The sequence below is a fragment of the Zalophus californianus genome, chromosome 4 (genome assembly GCF_009762305.2).
Source record: "Zalophus californianus isolate mZalCal1 chromosome 4, mZalCal1.pri.v2, whole genome shotgun sequence".
Taxonomy (NCBI): Eukaryota; Metazoa; Chordata; class Mammalia; order Carnivora; family Otariidae; genus Zalophus; species Zalophus californianus.
Window position 1 is genome coordinate 13713603 of NC_045598.1, and position 24886 is coordinate 13738488.

The 24886-nt window shown below is 53.9% G+C and overlaps 1 protein-coding gene across 2 annotated transcripts in view; it reads right to left on the reverse strand.

Annotated features, from left to right (window-relative positions):
• The window catches only part of IFFO2 (intermediate filament family orphan 2), a 47245-nt gene extending 33206 nt beyond the window's left edge, over positions 1 to 14039 (reverse strand). Inside the window, exon 1 of one of the 2 annotated variants that reach the window (XM_027569925.2) lies at positions 13063 to 14036. In XM_027569925.2, the coding sequence (XP_027425726.1) occupies positions 13063 to 13733 (671 nt within the window). In that variant the 5' untranslated portion in view covers positions 13734 to 14036. Of the gene's footprint in view, positions 1 to 13062 lie in introns of both variants that reach the window. The other variant, XM_027569934.2, reaches the window with a different exon arrangement.
• Between the last annotated feature and the right edge of the window lie 10847 nt (positions 14040 to 24886).

A 24886-nucleotide genomic window follows, 5' to 3' on the forward strand; every position in this document is an offset into this window, starting at 1 on the left:
CAAGACCTCCTTGGATCGCTTTCCCACAACTACAGACCCTCCAGCAACCAATCCCCTTCTCTATTTTAAACATACATGTGCACGTACCTACCCGTGCATACTTGAATTCGCAACACATGCTCCAAGCACAGTGGCCTAGTTCTGAGCCCTGAGGACAGAAGCTCTGGACCCCAAAGCCATGAGACTCAACTGCTCCAGCCATCCCCCGGGGCATCGTGGCTTTCTGAAGTGCACTCCCAAAGCTGGGTTTGAAATGAGAGGCAACAGTGGTGGACCCCAGTGGTGATCTTTAAAGCCAGAGAGACCCACATTCCCACGCCAGCTCTGCTGCTTTCTAGCTATTAACAAGCAGCAGGTCGCTCTACCTGCCAAGACTCTGTGTCCTCATCTGTGCAATGGGCATGACTACAGCCACCCTTCAGGAGAACACCTCCGTGAAGTTTTGAACCGCACTGGGCATAAGAGACGCTCTTGGGAAACCGTGCACTGAGCATTCTGGGATAATGAGATCCTGGCTTCCTTCTTGGAGGAGCCGAGGGTGAGCCACACCTCCCAGTGCTTCTCTGCCTGGGCCCTGCAATCCCTTCCATCTCCTTTCCCACCTTGGTGGGTGATGTGCCTGGGCTCAAACCAGGCAGAAGCTACAAAGCGGCCTTTGTCTCGGACGAAACTCTAAACCAGCTGCCCTGATGTCACCCCTGGGAAAACAACGCTAACACGGCCTTCGACGTCACCTCTCTGCCAAGGTCTGGGAGTGCGCTTCACCCACAAGGCCCCACAGAGGCAATCTGTGGGCTGGACCAGAACCCAGAAGCCATCCTCCCGTGGCACTACAGAGTTCCAGAAGGAAGAACAGCTGTCCCCCTCCCCCACTGCTGAGAGGCTGGGGGGGACTCAAATCCCTGTCTCCCAGCTCCTCCATTTCAGCCCAGGGGCCAGGCCCAGGAATGTGCGGCCCATTGCCCAGCCTGGAAGACTGAGCCTGTGAGTGTGGTGGGAAGTAGTCCGGGAGAATCTGCCAGACTCAGATTCAAATCCCAGCTCTGCCCTTGCTTCACGGTGAGACCTCAGGCCAGGGATGTGACCTCCTGAGGCTGCCTCCACATCCATACAAGGAGTCTGGGACTGAGACGGCCCTTCCTCCAAGCAGCAGGAACAGGGACACACTCCCCCATCCAACAAGGCCACTGAAAGCCACAGGCTCTAGGCAACACACTGTGCTGGATGGCCTTGAATGCTAGGTCCTGCCCTACCAGTGACCCAGCGTTGACAATCTGCTGGGGAGGAGAGGGGATGTGACCTCCTCCTTGCTGGTCAGGCAGGCGGCTTTGCTGGGGAAAGGAAGTGCCCTGAACACAAAAGGCCAGTCTGTAGCCAGAAGGGGGAGGGCGTAGGCAGTTCTTATTTATGGGGCCTGGGACAGAGGGGCAGAACCATTAACAGCTAGGGGGTCAGCACCCCAGCAGGACCTGGCATGCCCTATTTCGCTGAACCTTCATTACAACCTTGTGAGTTCAGGGTGTCATCCCCATTTTACAGATGAGAGACCTGAGGCTCAGGGTGGTCTCAATTCAGTCACACCCACCCAGGTGAAAGCCGGTAGACTTACTATGCCTTAAGGCACAGAAAGGAACAGGCTATGAATTGGGGGTCCCCTGAACTTACCAGTAGCCTGTTGAGCTAGGGCCTCAGTTTTCCCAGCTTGGAAAAGTCCTGATGTTTTAAATGTCAGTATTTTCTTTGAAGACAAGTGTAGAGCCAAGCGCAAAAGAATATTAAGACTCTCCCCATAAACCTGTACAAACGCAAAAAGTACTATTTGTCAGCCACATCCCCAGAGCGGGGATCTCCATGGGGTTGGGGGACCCGGCTTTCCAGTTCACACAACTCCAGCACTGAAGGCAAAGTTCTCCGACCTTCCCACTCCAGGGCCCACGCCAGAGAAAAGAGGGATGGGAACAGCCCTGCCTGGGCAAGGCTTTTCGATAGCACTGGGGGAATCTTGTCATCCTATTTACACAGGGGGAAACTGAGGCACAGAGAAATGACACAGTGGAGCACAGGGTGGCAGACAGGGACTGTTACGCAGTCAGTCAACACCCTAAGACCACCAGGCTGACGCCAGGGAAGTGCCTTTTGTTGTAAGGAGACAAGCCCGAGGCACCCTCCGATGTGTCCTCCACAGGCTGACAGAGGCTCATCTGCACTGGGACCTGGAAACTGGCTCAGGGGCAGGACTCGGTCTCTGTGGATGCCACCTCACAGGCCCTGAGGCTTCTTCACCCCAAGAGCCCCAGCCTCCGGGAGTTTTCAAAACCCCTCTTTAAATGACTATCAGACCCAGGAAGGATCCCTTAGCTCAGGGTTTCAAAGGAAACCCAATTCTACTCTGTGACCTCAGGGGAGCTGCTCTCCTTCTCTGGGCCTCAGTTTTCTCATCTGAAAATGGTCATAGGTATGTGCATGGGGGTGGAGAGAAAAATATAAAACACTGAGGGACGAACTCTCAGAAGGTCTTTTTCAAAGACAAAGGCACATCTACTCATCTGCCTCGACAGGGGAATGATGCTGCCTGGAAGCAGGGGGATGGACTGGCTGACCTCAGAGAGCTGCTCACTGGGGGGTAAGATGAAGTCACAGGTCTGAGGGAGCAGGGGCAGGCAGGGCGGGCAGGCCCGGGAGGTAAGGCGAGCAGCCTAGCCTCCGGGGCCCCAAGCCCCTCCCCGTGTCTAATCCTAGGCTCATCTTTGATGGGGGCTGGGAGCTGGGGGCTGAGGTCTCCCTCGACCAGTGGTGACCTCCAAGACCCAACAGCTATCCCTTTCAGCAGGGAGCCTCTCCTGCCCCCCACAATGATATACAAGGGGTAGTACAAAGGGGCCTGGGGTGGCCGAAGGCAGGGTCCTGACCCCAAGGGTTCCAAGTCTGCAGGGTGCAAACCAAGGCTCCCAGACGCACGCGCGCACATACAGGCTCACAAAGCCCCAGCAGCAGACAAAGAGCCCCCCACAGAGGCCTGGCATCAGGTGGGCAGAGGGACAGGAACAGGAACCGCTTCACAGCCCTCCCCCGCCTCACACAGGGGACGGGGAGGTGAGAACCAGCCGTAGCAAGTGAAGACCAAAACAAGAAAGAACAGAAAGGGGGGAGAGGAGAGAGGATGAGAGGCAGCAAAACAGAACAAAGAGCACCAAGAAGGGCAGGAGGAGGGAGGGAGGACGAGAAGGAGAAGAAGAATGGGCAGGCTGGCTAGGTCCTGCCTGAGCAGCAGGCTCTGGACCGCGCGCTGGCACGGCAACCTCACCTCCAGGCCTTGGCACAAGCTGTTCTCTCTGCCTGGAGCACCCTTCCCTTCTCTTCCACTCTTACTAGACCTCCGAAACACAACTCAGGTGACACCTCCTCCAGGAAGCCTTCCTCGACTGGCCCTAAACTGGCTCAGGCATCTTTCACAACTCCTGGGTTTCGAGCACTGCAGGGTCCCACCCAGAGCTCCAAGGCTCTCTGGTCCTGTGGTGTGACTTGGCAATGAGCTTTCCCCAAAGCTATTCCAGTCAGTCTCCCCCCACGGCCCAGCATGGCCTTCTGCCCACTACCACAGCAGGCCAGGGGCAAAGAGGAGGCGCGGACAGGCCCTGGGAAGATGTACCAACCCTGCCCTGAGAGGAGCCTGTCTGCCGGGGAATTTCCCAAGGTCCACTTAGACCAGTGGCTCTTCCCCTCCCCCAAGACGGCAAACAGGGGGCACTGAGCCAAGTACCGTCTTAAATAACCCAAGTAATAAAAATGGCCAGTTAAGAGGGCGGAAGGCAGTGTCTCCACTGTGGGGGCGTCTCTCCATCGAGCAGATGAGCGGGGGGCTGTGTGAATGGGCACATCCCAAAGTCAGAGCACGCAGGCCGGAGCGCGCTGAGCCAGCATCTCAGAGGGAGCTCCGAGACAGCCCCCACCCAGTGCAGCCTTGAGGGGGTGGGGGGCTCCTGTCCAAGCTAGGGTCCAAAGGCCATTAGACCCAACCCCCCACCCCTGCTCCTCTCCCCAGAACCCCCAGCCTCACTTAATAACCACGATGGCAGCTGCTAACCTCTGAGCACTGCCGTCCCATTCAGGCTCCCTGCCACCCACGCACAGGACCGTCCCCCTTTCTCAGAGAAGTAAATGATGCTCTCAAGTTCATGCAGCCAAGAAGCAGCAGAAACACTCTCCGACTTCCTCCCTTCCCAGCTTCCAACTTGCACACGAACGCTCCGCTCCAAGCTGTCGAGTTTTGCAGGTTTCTGTCCAACATCCCAGCAGAGCTTGTCCCGGGACCCAGGGGCCGCATGAATGTAAAAAGGAAGGGGAGGACGGGACATCTCCTGGGGCTTCGAGGAGCCCCAGGCTGCAAGGGAAGCCGGGGGAGGAAACAGCCTCGTGCGTAGGCAGGACCCAGGCTTCTAATCATTTCGACCCCAAGGGCAAACACTTGACAGTTTATAAAGTGCTTCCACAGACATCGCTTCATTTCATCTTGCAAACAGCTCAGTGAGGTCAGAGGTACTATCCCCATTTCACAGAAGCAAAAACTGAGGCTCAGAGCATAGAAGCTACGTGCAGTGGCATGCCCCTTCCTGGGTACAGCAATAAAAGGCTCAATCTGGAGCCTGACTTCCGGGATGAAACCTTCGCTTCCCACCTGCTAGCAGCATCTGGGCTCAGTTCTGTCAATGTCTCTGTGGCTCCGTTTCATTCTCTAAAATGGGCTTAATGACAGTATCTAACGCACAGGGTTATTATGAGGTTACATGAATCAAACATCCCTAAACTGCTTTGAATGCAGCCTGACAAAGAGTAAATGCTATATAAATATTTGTTTCATTAATTAGTTAATATTTATTGTGCCCTTACTGTGCACAGGTACTATCTGAGCAGGTACCTGCCACATGGCTTTGTCACATCTGCCTGTGTCCCCAGACTCTGCGTTCCTGAGGGCAGGGGCTATGTCTGCTCTACCCCAGTGCCCAGCACAGGACCTGGCTCACGGCCCAGGCCCAGCCGCTGTCAGGAGAAGAGAACCTCAGCTTCTTAGACATCCACACCCAGCAGGCTCAGCTTCCCCGCCAAGAGGCACGGAATGACTGTAACAAGTTCCCTGCACCCAGGCAAGGTTCACGGACCCAAACAAAGGCACCAGTTCAGGAGACCCAACCCCAGGGTGGAGGGCAGTTTCCCTCCAGGCACCAGATGCCCACTGCTCTCTCCTTGTTACCAGCTCCTGAGAATCCCTGGCCGCTGCCCTGGGCGCACGTAGGTACCGGGCATGATCAAAAGAGCCTTAACTGAGAATCTGAGACCCACATCCAGCCCCGGCTTTGCTGTGTGACTGGGAGCAAGTTACTCTTCTCTCTGAGCCTGGGTTTCCATCTGCAGAGTTGGCACAAGGTTTGACGCCGACCATGTAGAAAGTGCCAGCCAGGTGATAACCCATGCTCCCTGCCCCCCCGCCCCCATTCCTCCCCCTGCCAGGCCCACCAGCCTCGGTGTGCCACCCTCTGTGGCTGACCAGGAACTCCCCCCAACCCAGGGTCTGGTCCCCCACTAGGATCACCTCCAGAGAGCAGGGGGCTGGACTGTCCTCTCTGGTGGCCCAGGAGGCTCATCTGTCTGCCGCTGCCAGTGATTCACTGGTTTCTCAAGAAATCATTACTGTCAAGTGACAGCAGGAAGTCTTCCTGGTGTAGCAGCAGCTGGGGAGACCCCATGCCTGCCTCCTCACCCTGGACCAGCCTTCAGCAGCCCTCCAGTGGCATGGAACCTGTCCAGCCTGTCCCCACTAGGAAGAACACTGAACTTGGGGTCTAGAGACCCAGACCACACTTGCTGCAAGATCTGGGGCAGAGGTTTTCCACCTCTCAGAACCTGTCACCTTGGCCCAGTGGGTTGAGCTTCCAGTTTTTGGTTTCAGCTCAGGTCATTATCTCAGTGTCCTGAGATCAAGCCCCACGTCAGGCTCTATACCGAGCATGGAGTCTGCTTGTCCCTCCCCCTCTGTTCCTCTCTCTCTCTCTCTCTCTCTCTAATAAATAAAAAATCTTTTAAAAAGAAAACAAAGAACCTCTCATCTGTAAAATGGGCATAATTGATTCCCACCTCTTGGGGTTGTCTGATAATTAAATCTCACTTACTTAAAGAACTCATCACAGAGCCCAGCACATAGTAGTTACTCAATCAATGGCGGCTATTAAGTCACTATGATTTATTTTTAAACCTTTTTCAAAATGCTTTCTCCATTACTTCAGATGATTTTTACAGCAACCCTGGGAAGCAGAACTCATAAGGAAACGTATCCCCATTTTACAGAGTGACAAACCGAGGTACAAAAGATTATATGGTGTGCAGATTCCAGACCACCCCAACAAAGTTACAGAGAGAACAGGATTCACAGGGCACTGGGCAGGCCCATCTTCCCACCACCCCCATTCCCAGGTGGGCAACCAGAAGCTCAGGTCATACCGCAGGCAAGCCAGGACCATGGCCTGGACTCCACAGGGCTCTAGCTGCCCCGTGCCACCAGCCAGGGGCTCAGCCAGGCCACAGACCCTTGAGGGGACCAGAGGCATATGCCAGGTTTACTGCTGGGTGACAACTACCGTCTCTTGTACCAGGAACTAAGTAACCACATCCTGCCCAGGAAGCCGAATGCCCCGTGCCCACTGGAGGTAGGAAATCCTCACCAGCCCCCCCGAGTCTGGCCCAGAATCCTCTAAGCACCACACAACCAGCAATGCCCAGAGGCTACATGACACCCAGATGCTGCCGGCAAAGGCATGGACCACCCTCCCTCCAGCTTCCAGCCTGGTTCTTGACTTCTGCCCACTTCACAAAGCCAGTCCCACTCACCCCTGAGGGCACCCACACATCTGCCCTGTGAAACCCTGCCATGTAACTCTTGTAGAACTTCCCCATTTATAAAGTGCCGTAGCTGCATGAGCCCATTTACCCTGCCCACAACTTTGGGACACAGATGAGGAAATGAAGACCCAGAGAGGCAAAGTGACTAACCCAACCTGGCTCAGCTTTTAACTCCTATGCTGGCAGCCCAGCATCTGGCACCAGGTGATGAGTGTTGTTCAAATTTGTTAAAACCGATGTTTGGGGGGACTGGAGGGTGGGTCTCCTGACTCCAAATCCAGACCCTTCCCTCCAGGAGCTGTGAGCGCCTGGATGTACAGCCTGTGTCGATCATCTGTGTTGTGGGGGCCTTACATTCCCCCAGCCGCACTGGGGGCCTACCAGCACGCAGCAGCCCGGCACAGGGCCCTCCCTCACTGCAAGACGCTTGCTCAGCATGGACTCTGGCCAGGCCCGGGCTGGGCTCTGCCAGTACACAGACCGGGAGCCGGCCCCCACAAGCTTACAGTCGGTGGGGGAGCAGACCTCCCAGGCCACTGAGAATCAGGGTGTGGCCTGCTGTGATGGCGGAGGTGGTGGGGGCTCAGAACGCCTGATGGAAGAAAGTCAAGGAAGACCAACGCATCCTGATGCTGAGCAGAGGGGACCGTAGCGCCTCCTTCCCTGCGCCAGGCCTTCAGGCATCCATGACACAGGAAATCAACACAACACCAGCCCGGCGTCGCCTCCCCGAAGTGATCAAAAGCCAGGACTCCCAAGGCAAAGTCCACAGTCTGCGGTGTCCCTGACACATGGTACAGTTTAAATCGATTCCCCTAGAAGTCAACGCATCTCCTTGCGGCAAAGGGCGCGTTCACATTCTGGGTCTCCCCTTCTGTCCTTCAAACTCCGACACGTGTGGGGAGGCGGGCCACGGGCCGAGAGAGGCTGAGAGCGTGTGAGCCCGGGTGTGCGTGTGCGTGTGCGTGTGCGTGTGTGTGTCTGTGTGTCTGTGTGCTGCGCTGGGGGGGCCCGGGGGCCTTGCATCCGGTGGCCAAGGCAAAAGCCCCGCCTCACATTCCTCAGGGAAGGAATCTTCAGCGTCAGCTGTCTCCCAGCTTCCTGCTTCCCTTTCTTTTCTGGGACCTCATTCCCCTGCCTCTGGCTTGAGATTCTGAAAATCCCTCCCAAATATGTCCCCAGAGAGAATGCCAGCACAGCCAAGAGATTCTGGGACACTGAGGAGCTGTATGGAGGGGGTTTGTGTGTTTCTTTCAACGGAGGTTGGAAGAAAGGGCGGGGGTGGGGGGGGTTGGCCAGAGATTTCCGGAGGCACAAATCAACTGCTAAGAGTAGGAAGAACACCCTCCTTAGATGCTGGACAAAGAAGTAGCCCTTTTTCTCTCCGCCCCCAACACTATGTCTGGCGCCTTCCATGGGACAGAGAGACTGCGACGTGTCTTGAAATGGATGTGCTGGGCAGTCCAGCACGGTGCCAGGAAATCCCTATAAAATGAAGGGAACAGACATTGCGGGGAGCCAGAGAGGGGACCTACCCGGAGCCTACCAAGCCCCAGGTGCCTTATCACAGGACCTCATTCGTTCCTCCCCGATTCCTAAGGGAGCAAAGTTCTTCCCCTTCTTTTACAGAAAGTGGTGGCTCCAGCGGCTCAGAGAGGTTAAGCAATTGCCTGAAGTCACATGGAGAGCGGCAGAGCCGAGATTTGAACCCTTCTCCCACCATCCCACGCTGCCTCCCAGGAAAATCAGAAATAAAGACTCCATATCGGTGACAGCTTCAGGAATAACCGAAGTGGCAGGAAACGATGCCTTGCAACCAGCTTTCCGGGGCAGTCTTCTGGCTTTGGGGCACTCAGGGGCCAGCACGCACCTGCTGAAGGGCCTCCCAGGGCGTGATGTGGAAAGGCAAGGGACACTCCAGCTGGCTCACCCACCAGCCCTTTTTGGAGCTCTTCATTCAGGCCGCCAGCCCGGGCCCTTCCGGGTCATGATCAGAAATAGCTGTGACAAAAGTCCCTCCCATCCCTGAAAGTAGCTTTTTAAAAAATGCTTAAAGGCAGACACACAAAAAGGTGGAGCAAACCCTACCAAACCCCAACCGAGGGCAGATGATGGGAGCTTCACCTCAGAGTAGTGGGGAAAGCTTTCAACGGCAGGCAAGGTCTTCCCAACTTGGCTTTGTGGGTCAGCTCCCTCTGGGCCTCAGTTTCCCCACCTCAAAAATGAAAGTAACTCAGCTAAATCAGCAATTTCTCTCTCTCTCTCTTTCTTTTTGTAAGCTGTAGAACCCTGTTCTCCAATGGAACCTTCTTCAGAAGACCAATCTGGCAGTCGGGGACATAGAGCTGCTATGGTTGATGGGGGCCAAATCCCAAGTGCTCAGCACCACCTCTCACTGTCCCTAGAATTGCCCCGAGGCACCCAGCTCTGGATCCCAGGGCTCCAAAGGGCCCCACTGGGAACCATCAGGCTAAATGATCACTGTGGTCCCTCCTGGCTCTCAAGCAAAGCTCCGATCATCCAACCACCAAGGAAAAACAAACCAAGCCCTTCATGCTGACTTGAGTCAGGGGCGCAGACACTTGGCAACCTGCAGGGTGAGGGAGGGAAACCCAGACAGTTCCAAACCATACTGGGCCTGGGACAGGAGTGGGGGGTAGGACTGCCAGTCCGTGAGGCAGGAAGAACAGCCTTGCCCCAGACCCCTCTGAGTCACAGACCAAAGTATAGGGTGAGTTGGGAGGGGTCACCAAAAGGAACCCCCTCCTGTAAAGGTGGAGGACCTAAGGCTCAGAGAGGGCAGCAATTGGCCTGAGGTCACACAGCACCTAGTATCAGAGTCTGACCTGGAGTCTGGATCTCTGAGAAGGGATGCAGAGAAATCCCCACTTGTTTAAAGTTCAGACAGACTCAGCAGGAATCTCCAGGGAAAGCCCCCAGCTTGCAAACTCAGAATAGGACATTTTGGTGGCACTGGGCGGTGACAGGACAGAGATGTTTGTTTTGGTTTCCAAATCAATGCTTGACAACCTTGTCGACGGTACAGTTTGGGCAACCACATTTCCCTCATGGTAAAGAGCTCAGAGCTGGTCGGCCCAAGGGGAAACCAGAGCCGTAGTGAACAGCGCCCAGGGCCCAGGCACCCCAGGCCAGCGGCTCTGGTTTGGGTTGGTGTTGTTTCCAAAGCATGGCTCCCATACCACTAATGGCATCCAAGATGATGTGAGGTGGTACAGGAGTGACTCCTCATATTTAAATTCTACTGACTGCATAGGTGAACCAATAAACAAACTATGCCCTGTCTGCACAGTGGAAAATTATTCACCAGTCTAAAGGAATGTAGTACTGAAACACGCTACAACGTGGATGAACCTCCAAAACATTATCTAAGTGAAAGAAGCCAGACACAAAAATATAATTGCTTTGATATGAAGTGTCCAGAAAAGGCAAATCTAAAGAAACTTCTCTCATGGACAGGGGACCAGAAGTGGGCTGGGAGCTCAAACTCAAGACTGTATTTTGTCAAAGCTGGGAAGACCTTTTGAGATCATCTAGCCCAGCGGTTTTTAAATTTTTTCTTTTAAGTTGTTGAGATGCCTGCCTTCCTCCCGAAAGCAAATTCTCACGAGAAACCCAAATACAGAAACAAGTAAAAACAGAATGTTACTGGTATACATTTATACTGTAAGTTCACATACAGAACAGTGACCTATTCTGAATTCCATCAGTCAAGTTGATGAGGCTATTTTGATTCATTAACATTTAGAACTGGGACCCACGGATGACAGTACCACATTGCGTTTAATTCTATCTCCAGTTTTGGCTGCAGGGTTTCAGGAAAATCCTGACTCACACAGATAAGTGGCTACAAATGGGAATGGTTTTTAGCGGTTTGCTCTGCAATCTCAGAGTACTCTTCAGACAAATAGAGAAGGCAGGCGGGGTGGCTTTAACTTGAGGCCAACTACTAACAAGTTAACAATTAACAATGAGTTGACATTAAAAACTTAAAAGTGAGCACATTTTTATAACCCTATTAACAGTATAATATAATTTAAAATATTAAGTCTTACATAATAGTCAAGGAACCCCAAGACCATCTCCAAGGAAGCCTCGGGCTTCAAGGAGCACAGTGCTAGCCCACTCACCCCGCACTTTACAGATAGGGAAACTGAGTCCCAAAGAAGGGAGTACACTTGCTTTGGAAAAATCCAACTTGAGCCCTGAACTGACTTCGGAAAAGATGCACCTCCCCAGTTCACCAAAAAATGGAGGAATAGAAGGCGCTCACACAGCCCAGGGGACGGGAGGAGAGGCACCCACACTCCACCTGCCCCAGCAGTGCCCATCTCATTCCAGGCCAGCGCCAGAAGCTGACATCACACCCCACACCCTGGGTGCAACTTGAACAGAGCATTGCTCAATGCCAACCTATCTCCCTCTGAGATTGGGCATGGTTTTTCCATCTCCTTAGTAGCCAGGTCCAAAAAGCACACACAATAAAACAAACACAGCAGAAGCCTGAGGCATGACGACACAATCAACAGTGGGGGACAGAAAGGCCCATCCCTCTGTGTTTCACCATCGAGAGCAAGTGCCTGTTCCCCTACCCCACCCCAGCGAAGCTGCCCACAGAGGCAGGTAGCTCCCCCTGGCCATGGCGGGGCACCAGGCCATTCTCAAGTCCTCACGAGAAGACGGGCCCAGGAGAGTGGCTCGTCCCCAGCGGGGTGTAAGACCTCCCCACAGAGAGCCAGGCCCTGCTTGAGAGAGACCCAAGACTCTCCTCTCGGGACCTCTGCTCCATGCTGGCCTGACAGAGCCTATCAACTTTAATAACATCAGCTGATTGCTCTATCCCTTCCAAAAAGCACCACCGACCTACTCTCCCCTTCTGCAACTGGGGGTAGATTTTATTATTCCTATCTGTCTAATGAACAAATAGGTTTCCAAATGGTCCAACGATCTCCCTGGCAGGTGATGGAGGAGACCCACGTCCTGCTCCCTGAGCAGACCTCTGTGCTCATGTGAGCACCAGGGCTCAAGGGCCTTCTCACAACACCCTCCAAGCCCTAGAGTTTGGAGCCGAGGCTCCCAATGCAGAGTTGCCCATGCCTGGGACAGCAGAGGGCCCTGCCCCCACCCAGGCCTGCGAGGCTACGGACAGACCCCTCTCCTCTTATTGGAAGCTAGCCATCAGTCCTGTCAGCCAGGCTGCGGACAGGAAGCAGCATCAGTTTTCCAGCTGGGGAATAGGGACGTGGCAAGAATGTTCAGGCCAGTCCTGCAGGCAGTCTGCCCTGCGCACTAGCCAGAGATGGTGGTCTGGGTCCAGTCAACAGCCAGTCTTCAGCCCAAGGTTCTCTCCTCCTGTGCGCCTTTAGGGCTGCGTCTGTTGGCACTCGATAAGCCATGACAGTAGGGGTTGGGGAGAAGAGGGGTGAGGAGAGGGGGTTTTGAAAGCTTGTGGCCAGTCTGATGGTAGTCTGGTTATCCAGACCCACCAAAGGGACCTTGCAGAGCTGGAGCAAGATGGCAGACTCTGGCCCTAGTGGGTAGGGACAGATTTACCCATTTTCAAACACATGATCTCATTTAATTCAAGGGACAAAAAAAATAAAAATAAAAAGCCAGTGGGTCGGTTAAGAGTTTCTTCTTTTCACCCATGGAGGGAGGGGAGCCCACCTCCTACATCCTTGGGAAAATACCTATAGTGCGAGACAAACTAGCCAAAAGTCGTTCAATTCACTAGTTTGAATCCTGGTTTCGCCACTATCGGCCAAGCCCCCTTTGGCAAGCCCCTTGCATCGCTGTGCCTCAGTTTCCTCATCTACAAAATGGGAATAAGAATGCCTTACACTCTGCGTTGGTATGAGGATTAAATGAGATCACATAAAACACCAGTGGTCATTATGTCACCTAGAAAACAACCGGCCCCGACCAATGACAGCACCGAAGTGCCCCTATGGTAGTAAGCACCCGCCCCCATTCTTGGAACTAGTAAGTGAGTTTTCCAAGCGTGTGTAGGGCGCTATGCAAACACAGCCCACTTGCTAGGACCAGCTGGCCGCCCCCAGCCCCTCCCGAACGCACGCATTCCGCGGCCTCCCGGACCCGGACGCCCCCTCCCCAGGAGTTGCTGGGTGGGGGGAAGGGCAGGTCCCCACTCACCTCCGCTTGTACTCGTCGCGCTCGCGCTTCACCTTGGCCAGCACGTTGTAGAGCGCGCGTATCTCAGGCGTGATGGTGTCGATCTGCACGCCCACGCCGTCGGGGTGCACCCACGACACGCCGGGGCCCTGCACAGTCTCCACGCCGCCGCCGCCCGTGCGCCGCACCTGCGTGTAGCTCCAGATGGTCCCGGGCAGGCGTCCGTAGTGCTGCGGGTGCGAGCCGCCGCCGGGGGGCAGGCCGCCCAGGGCCACGGTGTTGGCGTTGGCGCCCGCCGTCGCGCCGCTGCCGCTGCCGCTGCCGTGCCCCGCGCCGGGCGCTGGCGGCCGCAGCAGCTCGGGCCCGGTCTGCACGGCCTGCTCTCGGGAGAAGGTCTTGTAGCGCAGCCGCCGCTCGCGCTCGCTCTGCTGCTGCTCCAGCTGCTTCTCCAGCAGCCGGTTGCGCCGCTCCAGCTCGTGCACCTTGGCCAGGAAGCAGCGGAAGCGCACGTTGAGCCCCTTCAGGAGGTGGATGTTGGAGCCCAGGTCGTCCCGCAGCGCCGCCGTCACCGGAGACGGCCCCGGCCCGGCCCCGCCGCCGCCACCGCCCCCGCCGGGGCAGCTCCCGCCGCCGCCGCCGGGCGGGCAGCCGAAGGCCAAGGCCATCTCCCCGAACAGCAGCGAGTTCACCATGCGCCGGCTGCGCGGCTCAGGGCCCCGGGCCCGCGGCTCCAGGTGCGGCTCCAGCTCCGGGCAGGGCTCCCGGCGCGGCCGGGCCAGGGCGGGCGCGGGCTCCAGCGCGGCCGGCCGGGCGGTTCCAGATGTGCGCCAGATGCGGCCTCCGCAGAGACGGCGGACCGGACCGCCCCCTGGATGTGGGCGCCGAGGCGAGGGACGGGACTTGGGCCGCGGTGGAGGCCGCGAAGGCTGCGTGAGGTGGCGCGGGCCGTAGGTCCCAGCGCCGCGACTGTCAGAGACGCTGTGGAGGTGCCGCGGCAGCGGCGCGCAGAGGACTCTCGGCCGGCACTGCCCCTCTGCGGCGGGCCCCGCCCACTGCAGACACAGGCTCCGCCCCCGCCCTCGCCCCGCCCATCCAGCCTCCCTCTGCGGCGCTCCCGGAGCCCGAGGCCCCGCCCCCGAGGCCCGCAGCGCCGGGCCCCACCCACCAGCCCGTGTCTCCGCCCACTCCCTCTCTCCGCCGCTTTCTGGGCTGGGTAGACCTGCTGTCTGCAGCTCTGGCTCCGCCCAGCTCCCGGCTGGACCACGCCCTCTCCCGCGCCGGGTCCTGCCGCCCGGCGTGGCTCGGATGCTTTGCCTGGGGACGCGGACCGCAGAGCTGCATCAGGCCCGCGGTTAGCTGGAACCGCCGCAGAGCCAGCCCGGCCCCTTAAAGGGGCAGGCAGCCTGAGCAGCGCACGTTTCCCCGTTAGGGCGCCCCTTCCCCCCACGTCCTCTAACAAGGAGGCTCCGCTTCTCTCCTATCCCCACCCCGATCCCCCGGCCCTAGATCCCCAAGGCGTGTCCTGGAAGGGCTGGGGGGGCCATAGCGTCCGAAGGTGCATCCGCACCCCACCCCCACTCCAACCTGGGGCGGCCTAGATCGACCTTCCCGGGATAAGGCAGCGTTTCCGCCGGCACGTCCCCCACGTGGTGGACCCGGGCAGGCTCCTCCACCGCTCGCCCCCATCTATAGGCGCGAGCTTGTAGTCCCGAGATCTGCTTGGGTACTGCCGAGCCCGCTGGTCTTCGGGCCCACCGAGGCGCCGCGCCGGGTGGTGGGGGGGGGGGAGACTGAATGAAGACCCTCTCAGAATATGACACCCAAAAGCTCAGCCTGGGCTGCTGCCCCTCCCAGCCCTGAATGACCACCTCCCCACCACTGCACACTCACACGCTGAGATGCAGGGGACCCCACAGCTGGGGTACATTTCATCTAACCACTTAGGGGGCAGCATGCGGGCGGAGCCAGTCTTGGGGGCTGAGCCAACCCGAGGATTCAATCATTCATTCATTCGTTCATCCAATCTTTTCAGATCTACCACCATAAAGACCAAGTTCTCCAGCCTCCTGGAGTCTCTTGAACCAAATCGCAAATATCTATCATTATTTTCTTAATGATAATAATAGCTCCCATTATTGAGCGCTTCCTATATGTCAGGTGCCAGACATAGTTATTATCCCCATTTTACAGAGCAGGTCACTGAGACCAGAGGAGCAACAAACCATCCCAAAGCACATGCTCTAACCTGCAATCCTACACTGCCGGCCTCTTGTGCATTTTCCCATTTGATCCTCTCCATAAACCTCAGAGGGGAGGTGACCACACCTTTGAACGCCTGTGGCTTTCGCTGTGTATACTTAATCAGACATGTGGCATGTTCCAGATTCTCCCAGCTGCATTTTTTGAATTGCAATTTAATTTTGTCTTATTAACTTTCATGTTTTATCTCCTGTGTAAGCTTAAGGGCAGGTACTATCTTACAGGGACAATGGTTTGGTGTTCTCAGTGACAAAAGAGACACAAAGGAGACTTGGGCTTGCTCCGCGATGAGGTTGTGGTTGTTGTGTTCATCTGATGCTTTTGATTTGGTCACAAGAGCAAACCCTCCCTGTGCTTCCTTCCCTCAACCACAGCTCCTTGCTCCCTGCCAAAATGGGTTACCTTTACAACACTCAGCACCAAAACTCACCTGTCTTAAAACCTTCCTCTGCTTTGCCCAACCCAGTGTGGTCACTGTTCTTCACTCTTTGTTCTCTCAGCTCTTGGGGATTTTGTTTCTCTAACCTAAAGAATCAGGTTAGAGATTTGCCTTAAAGCAGGATTCCGGACCCCCCCACCCAAGAATTTATGACAGTAAGATGGACAAAAGTTTTATCTTTATTTTCACTAATCTCTAAATGGTATTTAGCATCTTCTTTGATCATGAGTGCAGGCAACCAGTAGAAGTCCCTGCAATTTTGTCACTAATAGAAATCAAAGATATTTTCCTATCAATAACTACAGTTACTGTAGATATCTCAAAATACCATTTAAGCTACCACAACTCTGAAATTAAGATCGTATTAGACTCACCACTAAATCTTATTATTTAACATGTTAGTAAACATTTAACATGTTAGTAAAGCACATATGTTAGTATATCACAAAATTTTTTTTAATATTTTGATAACTGTATTTTAGTAAAAAATTTTTTATTGTAATCCTAACACTATTTTTTTTAATTATTCTGAAAAGAGGTCCACAGGCTTCACCAGCCATCCAAGGGGCCTGTGGGACAGAAAGGGTTAAGAAGCCACACCTGGGGAGTGGCTGCCCTACAGTCCTGTTCCAGGAAGGATATGTCCTACCCAGCAGCATTGCCCTAGAGTTGGGGTGTCGGGGGGCACCCAGCCCTGTCCTGGGCATTGGAGAGATTCAAACATTCCATGATCATTCACTGAGCACTTGCTTCAGCACAGACCCTGCACTAATAGGAGGCAAGAGTTTAAGGAGTCCTGGGAGAGCTAACGAAGACAACCAAAAAGATCCTCCTGTGGCGAGGGGTTGGGGGGGCTGGTGCAAGAAGGGACACCTGGCCTGGAGGAGGTGGTGGAGCAGAGACCAGAAGATCTAAAGGAAATGGGGGAAGTGGTACCCAGGCTGAAAGGAACTTCCAACAGAGGAGTAGAAATATGATACGTACGAACAAAATGGCTAGAAAATAGTGCTGTGGCCACATAGGAACAAAAATGAGAAGCCGTGTGTCTTGCTCTTTGTGGGTAAGATGAGAGGGGAGGCTAACCTAATGTCCTTCTAATCAGGTGACCAACTGTCTTCATTTGCTCAGGACCAAGAGTTCACCTTGATGCAGGGTTTTCAATGCTAAAACCAGAAAGTTCCAGGCACACCAAGGCAAGCCCATGGAGCTCTGGAGACTTCTGAGGCCAGAAGTCCTGGTCATCCATGTCAGCCAGATGGAGCTCGGAGAGCAGCAAGCCCAGAGCTCCCAGTTTACAGACAAGAGAATCAAGGCCCAGAGAAAGTTAGGGATGAGCCCCAGGTCACCCAGAAAATTGGTGGTAAAGCTTGGTCTAGAATTTTGGTCTTACTCCCTGGCTGGTGTTCGGTCCTACACCAAGCTGCTCAGTGAGGTCAGTGTTTCCATCCCCTCAGCCCTGGACATCCTCACCTTCCCCACCCATCATCCAAAGGGAATGCAGGTGGGTCCTCACTAGGTGGGGGGATCACTCACACAGACAAAGGAATATCCCCAAGAGGGATGCCAGCCTCCTTCCACCTGCTGAACAAGGATGGGCTTTCTCATCAGTGAAAAGGGCATAACTTCACCCACGAGTCCCTTTTTATAACCTCTGCCTCTCGTCACGGCAATCCTGCCTGCTCTGGCAAAGTGCTGGGGGCACATGGTTGCTGAATGAATGGCTAAAAGAATTAATAAATGAATGGACAAACAACTTCATTCCCCCCCCCACTCCCCTGCCATTTCACCTGGTAACTACCCCTCAGCCTACAGGTGCCAAACTCATGCATAAAACCTCTGCCCTCCCAGAACCCTCCAGGTCTGGGGTGGAGTGCTTCCTTTAGGCTCCATTAGCACCCCTCCTATCCCATGACAGCCCCAGGTACACTCTCTTGTCATTGCTGGCTTTTTCATCTGCATCTCTACCCCATCCCTGCCCCAACCGTCCAACATTTGCCACACCAACTTATATAATTAACTCATCTCACTGGATTTCAGTAAGTTTACCAAGTTGTGCAACCATCCTATAAATATGTTTTAGAATATTTCATCTCTCCCAGTAACATCCCTAGTGCCCATTTACTATTATTCCCTCTTTCCACCTCCTGCCCCAGGCAACCACTGATCTACTTTCTGTCTCTATGGATTGGCCTTTTCTGGTCATTTCATATAAATGGAGTCATACAATACGTGGTATTTTGTGTCTCGCCTCTTCCACTGAGCATCCTCTTTTTGCCATGTTGTAGCCTTCCGGGATAATCATTCCTTGTTATTGACAACCTCTTTTTCGATTTTGATAGTTTGGATCCTTCATTACCTTACTTTTCTGCACTTCAGTTCTTCAACTGGAAATAGGACGAAGTATGAATATCTCCCTCCCACGGTGAGTGTCAGGGTTAAATGAGTTCATACATATAAAATGGGCATGTAGTCAATGCTCAATAAATAATAGCTATTAGCACCATTAAATTTTTTCCATTATTTTGCTTATGCGCCTACAAAAAGCCCACAAATATATAAAGAGGTAGGGGGAAAAAGCATCTCCCACCATCCCACACCCAGGGACCCTCTCTGGCATCTCAGATCGGTGCCGCTGCGAGGGAGAATAAACTGCTCCCTCCCCCTGCATCCCCCACCCGACCCCCCCAGGCTGCAGCTTCTAGAACATTCCCATCAGGTTTCTTCCCGGTAAAACAAAACAGTGCAGTAAAACATGATGGCACAGAAGAAAGGGAGCGGCTGCAAGCCCCGTATGATGCTGCAGGTGAAAATTAATTCTTTCAGCAGCACAGGCAAATTCTTGAGATGTCCCGTCTCTCTTCCCAGAAAACAATAATGACAACAACAGCCAAAAAAAAAAAAAAGAAGAAGGCTTGGCAGAAGGGCGACTCTGGCTGTGCCCATAGCAGCAGCACGTTGCGAGGCCTCATCCCTCCTGGGCGCTCCAGGGCTTATAAGCGGCTTAAGCTGCATGTTGTCTCGACAATTATTCTGGGTGGGTTTGCCTTCCTCGAAAAGGGCGTGGGTTTCACCACCGTCAGGCGCCAGAATGTCCCATTGGCTATCCAGACAGCGCTGATCTTGGTCAGCAGCCTTGGGGGAGCCCCGGTTGCTCCCAGCACCTTCTCCAGGCCTGTCTCATGAAGGCCAGCCTGGGCTGTATGACAGCGGGGTGATGAGGAGGGGATCCAGAGCCAGGCTCCATCGATTAACCGTGTGACCGTGGGCAAGTCACTCAATTGCTCTGTGCCTGGGTTTCCCCCTCTGTAAAATGGGAGGGTAGTAGTTCTCGAGGTTACTATGGGGATTAAGCAAGTCCGCACGTGTGAAGAACTTAAAGCAGTGCCTGGCACGTATAAGCGCTGGCTATCACGAGCCAGTGTTCCCTGAACCCCCACCAGGCGCCATTCTAGGTGGTGATCCGAGCTCCTTGTGACAAGAAACCAAGGCAAGGGTTGCAGAGGCCTAATCGGCGCCATGATGGATCACCCTAGGGGGAGCCATGACTTTGGGTGGCCCTCACTTCTAGGCTTTACTGACTGACTCCCATGTGACGGACATCTGTCGGGCATCTCCTTTATCCTATTACCAAACAGCTTGGAACTCCAAGTCCTGTCCATGCCTCTCTGGCTATAGCTCCCTCCTCAACAACTCAGAGGAGGAACATACTGACGTAGACCAGAATGGTGAGCTGCTGAAGGGATTTCTGCCAACCTATTCCCCACTGGAAACCTTCCAATAAGTGGAAAGAGGCACAGAGAATGGAGGTCCAGGGGCATCATCAAATGAGCCCAGAGCAAGGCGGAAAGCAACACCATGCACTCCTGCCTCTGGGCCTTTGCATATGCCAGTTGTTCCTCCGGGAGCACGGTTCCCCTTTCCTACTGGTCAGTTCTTACTTACCCTTCCAATCTTAGTTTGATGGCTCCTCTCCTTCTTCATTTGCTGTCTCGTTTTGACTTTGCATGGAGGTTTACCTTACGTTCAATAATGTGCACAAATGTGACACGTCCAGCCCAATGCATTTCTTCACGTGCACGCCCCAACAAACTCATCCGCCAGATCACTGCCCACACACCCGAAGTTTCCCAGGGGGAAATCAGATTCTCACTTTTCTCACCATGGACTCCCTGCCAGCCTTATGTAAGTGGAATCACACAGCACGTTTTGGGCTTCTTTTGCTCAGTCTCATCTGCGTGAGATCCATCCGTGTAGCCCTGTGTAGCAGCATGTTGTTCTGACCCTTTGCTGTGTAGCGTAGTGTGGGGTATGAGCACATCCCTAGTTATTTATCCTTTCTACTGCAGATGGACATTTGGGTGGTTTGCAGCTGGGGGCCTTTCAGGGTAAAGCTGTATGAATGCTCTCATGTATGTCTTTTGGTGAACGTGAGCTCTTGTTCCCCTGGGGGATAAGGCAGGGGACGGGACCGCTGTACCACAGGGCATGTGCGTGTTTAGAATTTGTCTATACTGCCAAACAGCCTTCCAAGCTGGCTATGCAATTTATACCCCCATTGGCAGTGCTTGAGAGTTCTGACTGCTCCACATCCTAGTTCGTATTTACTACAGTTGGTCCTTTTCATTTTAAACTTCCTGGTGAATGTGAAAGGTAGCACCGCCCCTGCAAGCCATTCTGTACCCCCCAAACCAGATTAGGGGGCTCCTGTTCTTCCCCCATGTGGGTTCATTTGTCTGTGGCCTTTCCACCAGTTCACTGTCACCCTCATCTCCTGGAGGGAGGGCTCCTTGAGGGAGGAGAGGACACCATGTATGTATGGGACCCATTGCTCCTTCGGGAAGGAGAAGCCAGACCCCGTCACCCCAGTCCCCAGCCACTCACCATGTTTGAGGGCAGCCAGAAGCCCAGGACCGGAGGACGCAGGGCCCCTCTCTTTCACGGGCCCTAATTAATTTCAAGCCCAATGCGCCAGGAGATGGCTCCTTACCGGGTGTGTGAGACCAGACGTCTCTGAGCCTCAGTTTCTCCGGCTATAAAATGGGAAGGCTACCTCGGCACATTAGGGCTGTGGCAAGAGCGAACTGAAATGCCACCTATTGAGTCCCGGGAAGGGTCCCTGGCTGGGGGGTGGCTCTCCGAAGTCACTCTAAAGCCTGCAGCCTCTCAGAGGAGACACCTCTCCTGGCTGTCTTCTCATTACCAGAAAGCTTCATCAAGTGCCCAAGTGCACAAAGCGGCTCGTCCAACTCTGCTCAAAGAGATGGGTCCCTGATGTCAAGGACCAACAGCTACCGAGAACCTTCTCCCTGCTCCCCGTGCGGCCTCTCACTCGTTCCTCCTGCTCCCCTGCTCGGCTCAGTCCCAGCAGCCAAGTCTGCATGCAAGGCCTGGTACGAGGGCTTCATGTGCATCGTCATATTCTACCCCAGCCTCATCGATTTGGGGAAAGGACCACCATTCCCCTTTTACAGATGGGGAACCGAGACTTGGAGAGGAGCAGCTAGATTCGTGCCCCCTTTCCAGGGCCCGGAGATCATAGGTCTGAAACCTTAGGTGCGGTCCTGCGTGGATACTGCATTGCCCACACCCACATTAGGGAGTGGGGCCCTGCAGCTGCATGGGGGACCAGGATGAGTGGATTGTTGCAGGAAGGCCCCTGACAGTTCCAGAAACCGCAAGGCAGGGCAAGGGAGTCCCTAGCCCCCTGGGGTCCCTCCTGTGTTCTCCTCCACCAGCTGCCTTGCCCCCATAAGTAGGGGAGCGGGGTAAATCTGCACTCGCCTCACCCAGAGGTGAGCCTGGTCTGCAATCAGCTACGTCACGTGTCGGGGAAAGCCCTCACAGTCAGGCAGGGTGGGTCCTCGGTGGCCTCGTGGACCTATTGCTGCTGAAACAGATGTCCCAGCAACGGGGACACCTCCTGGGAAGTGACTGCAAGAATGGGGTGAGTCAAACAAAGGCCTTCTTCCCAGAGGACTGCCCCTTCCAGTACCACAAAAGAAGGAATGTGTCTGAGCTCATCCTGGGCCCCGATGACAGGACCAGCTCCCTAATTGTCCTCAGCGCAACTTCCAAATGACTCTCTGCAAAAGTCACCGTGTCAGCCTTGGTAACTTCCCGGATGGCTGTTTCGTAACTGTAGGGCCTCAGCCAGCCTTCCCCGGTCTGCACCTGCCCTGCACCTTCCAGCCCAACTCCGGGGCGACATGGGACTGACGAAGGAAGCCATGGTGCATCCATAAGAAGAAATACGCAAACAATCCAGAGGCCAATACACATTGATATTTATCAGCATAGGAAGGGGCCCCCCCATTTAGCACTGAAGTGAAGAGGCACACGATAAAACACTATAAAACCCACTTTAAAAGTGTTTGTCTTCCGTCTGGGGGGCTGTCTCTGTGTATACACAGAGAAAAAAAAAAGTCTGTAAGGACATGCCAAAGGTCAGCTGATGGTTCTTACTTCTTAAAAAAATACCATTGTGTATCCTCTGAATAATGGAACAGTCGTCACAAAGCTCTGTGCCACAGGGACAACGGTAAGCACTTCATCAGTGTTCTCTCATCTAGTCCTCACATTGAGACAACAAGGTCGGTAAAATTCTTTCCCCATTTTGCAATGAGCCCGTATTGCTCTTATAAGGAGAAAATGGAAAACCATTTTCACTTTGAGAAAGGAATTGATTGCATACAGTGACATAAAAGGCACCGGGCCAAGTAGGAGATCTAGAGACGCGTGGGTGTGGCCCTTGACTTCTGGAAGATTCCAGCCCCGGGTATCTGAATAACTAGAATCCTAGTTGGCATCTGGTAAGTGGGACAGGAGAGGCAGGGGGCAAAGTATTAAGAGCCTATGGAACCAAAGACATAGCTTCGGGGGCAATGGAACAATTTATTGAGCACCTGCTATGTGCCTTCTGTTCTGAGCCTCTTATTCCATTTCAGGCTCACAGAGGCCGGCCTTCAGGATGGGCATAACTCCTTTCATTGCCCTCACAGGAGATCCAGGCTCAGCGAGGCTCCAGAATCTTCCCAGAGCCGTGAAGCTAGCAGCAGTGGAGACCGGATCTGGACCCCTGCCCCCCGAAGCCAACACCTTCTCTCCCACTCGTACACCCCCACCAGCCAGCCCCAGGGGGGCGTTCAGGACAAAGCAGCTTTCGGGTCCAGACTTGCTTCATAAGTCATATTTACACAGCAGTAGAGGCAACAGAAGGCAATTCTCTCTGCGGCCTCTGTTTTCTCATCTTGAAATTGGGGGCAGTAATACCTACTTCACAGGGTTGGCGCGAGGAAAGGGAAATCCAGTGTATTACAAGGCAGAGGCGGCCAAGATAATTATGTGTGTAAAGGGTCTTGAAGACATGTCTGGTGTCGGGGGCTCTAGACTTAGGCTGCCTGGGCTTCGTCCCCTCCCTGCCACTTACTGTGCCACATGGGACAAGTTACTCAACCCTTCTGTGCCTGACTTCCTTCATCTATAAAGTGAGGGTGATAATATAAGTCCCACCCTCATGCTTGTGTCGGGATAATTAAATAAGGGAACACACATAATAGGGATTCGAAGCAATGCCTGGCACGTAGTAGGCGCTTTAGGTAAATAGCTGTTATTATTATTGTTGCCATTTTGTACTCCAAAGGCTTTTGAAGTCATCAGACTCCGATCCTTGCTGATGGGGCTTTTAAAGGACCCTTTTAAATGAGAGCACCCCTGGGAAGGTTAGCAACCACCACTTTCCATCCCAACCTCTTGGACAGGGGCAGGAGATGGTGTCACAGGGAACAATGGAAGACAGAGGCTGGGCGGCCAGACGGGCCTTGAAGGACAGAACCTCTCCGAGGAGAGGCTCATTTAGGAGGAAAGACCACCATTTAGCACCTCACCCAGCCCAGTCCAGCAGCCTCACCTTGGGCAGAAAATAGTAACGATGATAGCTGACTTTGCTGAGCAGTTGCTATGGGTCAGGCACAGCGCTCTGCTTTACTCATGCGGGAAACCATTTCATCCTCTACCGATGCCATGAGCACGTGCTCAGCTCCCCATTTTACAGACGAGGACACTGAGGCCCAGGAAGCTCATACAACTTGTAAATGTCACACAGCTAATTTATGGTCTGGCTAGGACTGCACCTTGGGCTCTACGAAGTCTACATTCTCTCTCACACCCCACACTCTGTCCCTTTGACTTTTCCCCCTGATGCAGTGGATGGACATACACCTCTCATTACCCCCTGGCTCCCCAAAGTCAGATAGGTCCCCACCTCCCCTGCAGCTGAGACAAACCTCCGCCTTTGGACAGGAATCCATCCACGGGACCTTCTGACCTCCTACCAGTGATGCCCACGGCAGGTCAAAAGTGATGGGTGACATGGTCCAGGGTGCTCTGGAAAGTCAAAGGTATTCAGAGATAGGAGTGAGTATACCAGGCTAGGAGGGGCAGCAGGGGCAGGATGGGATGTTGTTCTATAAACCAAAGTCTTGGGGAATTTGAAAGTAAGCACAAGAACAGTGGGACTGCTGGGAATCTTGAAAGGCTTCCTGGAGGAGGTGGCCTTGAACTGGGTCTTGAAGGAGGCACACATGGGATGCTTCATGGGGATGCCAGCTTTCTGGCAACCCCTCTGCTTAGGCCAGATGCAGAGAAGAATTATTTATGGAACGTCTGCCCAATACCTAGCTCATTCATTCCTAATAGTGACCCTATTGTTATGGTGCCCATGCTATAGATAGGGAGGCTTAGTCTCCAAAGATTGAGTCACTTGTCCAGGGTGGCAGCGTGAAGGCTGAGCCCAGGCCTATCTGGCCCCCTAATCTGTGCCACTGCCCAATACAAAACTGCTCCCGAAGGGTTAGAGCCGATCCCACTCCCCATCCCACCTCGAGGTCTGGGCTCCATCAGCTTTCTGCTTTGCTTGCTACGTCACCTTGGGAAATGTACTCCAATTCTCTGATGCTTTCTTTCCTTATCTGAAAATACAGAGCATAAGAGTCCTTACTTGGAAGGATTTCTGTGAAGAGTAAATGGAATACTGTATCTCATATCTTCAATATAGTCCCTGGCATGTTATAAATACCCAAGAGTTGATCACTACTTTATTATTATTTTTATTATTATTACTATTATTAGTGATGATGGCAACTGTTTCTA